Source organism: Peromyscus eremicus, chromosome 12, assembly GCF_949786415.1.
Source record: "Peromyscus eremicus chromosome 12, PerEre_H2_v1, whole genome shotgun sequence".
Lineage (NCBI taxonomy): Eukaryota > Metazoa > Chordata > Mammalia > Rodentia > Cricetidae > Peromyscus > Peromyscus eremicus.
The window spans coordinates 37,161,595-37,164,888 of record NC_081428.1 but is presented as its reverse complement, the minus strand read 5'-3'; the positions used below and the strand labels follow the sequence as shown (position 1 = coordinate 37,164,888).

The 3,294-nt window shown below is 42.6% G+C and overlaps 1 protein-coding gene across 1 annotated transcript; it reads right to left on the bottom strand.

The window, feature by feature from the left end:
• Positions 1-269: 269 nt before the first annotated feature.
• Gpr15 (G protein-coupled receptor 15) lies at positions 270-2,351 on the bottom strand. Its single transcript, XM_059277436.1, has one exon. The coding sequence runs from the start codon at positions 2,057-2,059 to the stop codon at positions 932-934; it is 1,128 nt and encodes a 375-aa protein (XP_059133419.1). The 5' UTR covers positions 2,060-2,351; the 3' UTR covers positions 270-931.
• Between the last annotated feature and the right edge of the window lie 943 nt (positions 2,352-3,294).

Here is a 3,294-nt window from a genome sequence, read left to right as displayed (position 1 = left end):
AAGCAAAAGAATTGTTAAAAGAATGTGCAGCACTAACATTTTAATTAGAACTCCAAGTGATAAATCTGCATAGGGGTGGGCCCAAACCTCCAAGCCCCAATTAAATTAGTAGTAACGTTTTCATTTGATAACTGGATGACAGGTAATTAAAAACATGTAATTACAACAAAGTCAGATTCTAATTTATAAAGGCATGAAAACAAACAGCATATTAAAACCTTAAAAAGCAGTTACCATAGCATTATAATAAGCTGCTTTGTTACCAGTGTTTCTTATAAGGCAAAGGTCAAACTTTGCACCATGCTTCCTTGTTAACATACTTTAGATCAGGTGATGAGGTGAGTCCTGGTTCATAAACACAATACAAAGTGGCTTTATCTTCATGAACTTTTCCTGCCAGACCAAAGCTGTCAAGAATGGCCTGGGATGAAAGCCAGTGCTGGAAGGAGATGAAGACTCACCAGACAGACTATGAAATGGGACCAGAATCCATCTCAGTCACTCAGGGACTGTGAGCTACAGAGTGCAAGTGTACTTTTGTTATTCTGCAGCCCGATATGTTGCTTACCAGATGAAAGTGTCTCTTCAAAACACAGCCCAGTGGGAACAGTGGGGTGGATGGTCCTGAAAGGCCTGAAGGTTCACTGATACACATGAGGAAATCAGCCCATGAGTTCAAGGACAATGGAGCTTGTATTTTGCCTGGCTGGCTTGATTGTCAAGTAAGACCAGTTAGCTGAAAATGCAGCATATGGCCTAATTATATCCACAACACAGGAGCTCTTCCGGGGAACTTTAAAAAAAAAATCAACACTTTCTTGGCTTTATGAAACAATGTGAATTTCATCTTTAATGCTTTTCTCTTTCTCCATTGCTGACAAAACCCAACGTCCTAAGAGTGCCAACAGCGCTTGAAATGTCACAGCTCCCTTTAGAGCGATACAGACCTCTTCCTTCGCCTGACAAAATCCTCTGCATGGATGAAGTTGGAAAGAGCCTTAGTGAGGTGACTGTCTGATGTCTCAGTGCTGCTCCCCAAGTCATAGTTCTTCAGACAAGGGCACAGACGATGTACAATGGCCCGGCGGATGTAGCTGTCAAAGACATAGTAAATCACAGGGTTGACACAGCTGTTGGCAAAGGCCAAGGGCCCACATACCTCCATGGCCAGCTGGAAAGACTCCACGGAAAACTGGTATTCTGGCTGCAACCTTGAGACAATGGCCAGGAGCTTGAACGTATTAAAGGGCAACCAGGAGAAGATGAAGGCTGATGCCACAATAATGATGATCTTTATGGACTTCCTCAGCTTTTTGTTATGCTTTCCTGACTGCTGGTAATGAGCACACAGCCTCCTCGTGATGCAACAGTAGCAGGTCAAAATGCTCAGCAGGGGGACAAAAAAGGTGACAATTAAGGCTACCAGACCCCACATCAGTTTCAGCGGAGTGGGTGTCTTCTCTGCACAGTATGGTTTGCCATCCATGTGAGTGAGCTCCCTGGACAGAAGAGTGGGCAGTCCCAGGAGGCACGAGATGACCCAGACACTGGTGCAGACTGCATAGGCACAGTTTCTCCTTCTCACTCTTCTGGATAAGGCTGGGCACATGATGGCCAGGTAGCGGTCCATGCTCATACAAGTGAGCAAGAAGACACTGCAGTGCATGTTCACTGAGATCACATAGGAGCTGCCTTTGCACAGGAAAGAGCCAGTCCTCCACAGTCCCAGAGAGGCTTCCTTATCCACCCAAAGAGGCAGCGTGATAAGGAAAATGAAGTCAGAGGCAGCCAGGTTGATGATGAAGATGTCGATCAATCTTCGGTTGCCATGTTTGAAATGCAGTGCAACCATGAGGATGAAATTCCCCAATACTCCAGTCAGGAACACAGCTGTGTAAAAGATAGGGAGAAAGACAGATGTGTAGGAAGTGTGGGAGAGAGTCTTCATGATAGGATGATCTGTGCTTGAATCTTCATAGTAATCCAAATACAGAAGGGTTGCTGTTGGGTCCATCATCGAAGCTAGATGCTGAATCTGGTAAGTGTTCTTACTTTCCATGTGTCTTAGGAACTTGAGAAATCAAGGGAGCGTCTTGATGCAGTCTTTCTCTCTCTCCCCTCCGTCTGCTCTCTCTGTCTCTATCTCTCCCTCTCTTTCAAGATCTTGGACGAACATGAAAACAGGTTAAAAAGTGTCGTTTCTGTCAGTCTTCTGAAGGCCCACAAGGAGCGCCCCTGTGATTGGTGTTGGCTGTGGTTGTGGTTTTCTTTATTTGTACTTGCCTGCGAAACTTAGGTGTTTTTTGGACTTCTTTATTTAAGATGTTTGATTTGTTTTCTTAAATCCAGAAATTAAGAAATGAATCAAACATTTTTATTTTCACTTCTTTTAAAGAATGTGGCTTTTTTTTTGGCGTCAAATTATTTGATTGCAGCCTTCCATGTCGCCTTTAAAATACTGTTATAGAATTGTAAATTGCTGATGAAGATGCTCTATTTTCTCACTGTGTTGATATGTTTATTAGGTTTTCACTGCATACAGAGGGAATTTCAATCTTCCCAAACAATGAAGTTCTCTCTCTCTCCTCTCTCTCTCTCTCTCTCTCTCTCTCTCTCTCTCTCTCTCTCTCTCTCTCTCTCTCTCTCACACACACACACACCCACACACACACAGAGCAAACACTGTGATTGCAATTAGGGCATAGGATTATTCCCATTCATCTGGCTCTTTTGTTTCACAATCAGCCCTATCTGGATAAACTCATTGTTAAAATGGTTTGGATTGCATCTTTTACTTTTATTTATAATTTCATGTTTTTGTCATTCCATTCATTTCTTTCTCCCCCCTTCCTTCTTTTTTTCTCTTTCCCTCTCCTCCCTCCTCCCTTCCCTCTCTCCTTCCTTTCCTTTTCTCTCCCCTCCTTCCCTTATACGCCCCCCACTTCTTCTCTCTGGGGATCAATACCAAGTCTAGCTGTAGGTGCTATTGCGATTTATGGAGTTTACAAATATGTTTTAAAAACACTAACAGCTATTTTTACCTTCTCACCTGCTGTCGTAACTCAATCACAAAGTTCTCTTTTATTTCAAGTTACATCTTCAATTAAAAGAGAATTTTCTTTTGCAAACCATAGCTACCTTCGTCTTTGCTTGGTCTCTGTGCTGTGCTACATCTTTGTAGCAGTGGTTTTTTTTGTTTGTTTGTTTTGTTTTTGTTTTTGTTTTTGTTTTTGTTTTTTTTTTTTGAGATAGGCTCTCACTGTGTACCCAGGGAGGCCTTGAACTTAAGACATT

Coding starts and splice junctions, on each gene's coding strand:
- Gpr15 (XM_059277436.1), bottom strand. CDS start 2,059: ATGGAAAGTAAGAACACTTACCAGATTCAGCATCTAGCTTCGATGATG.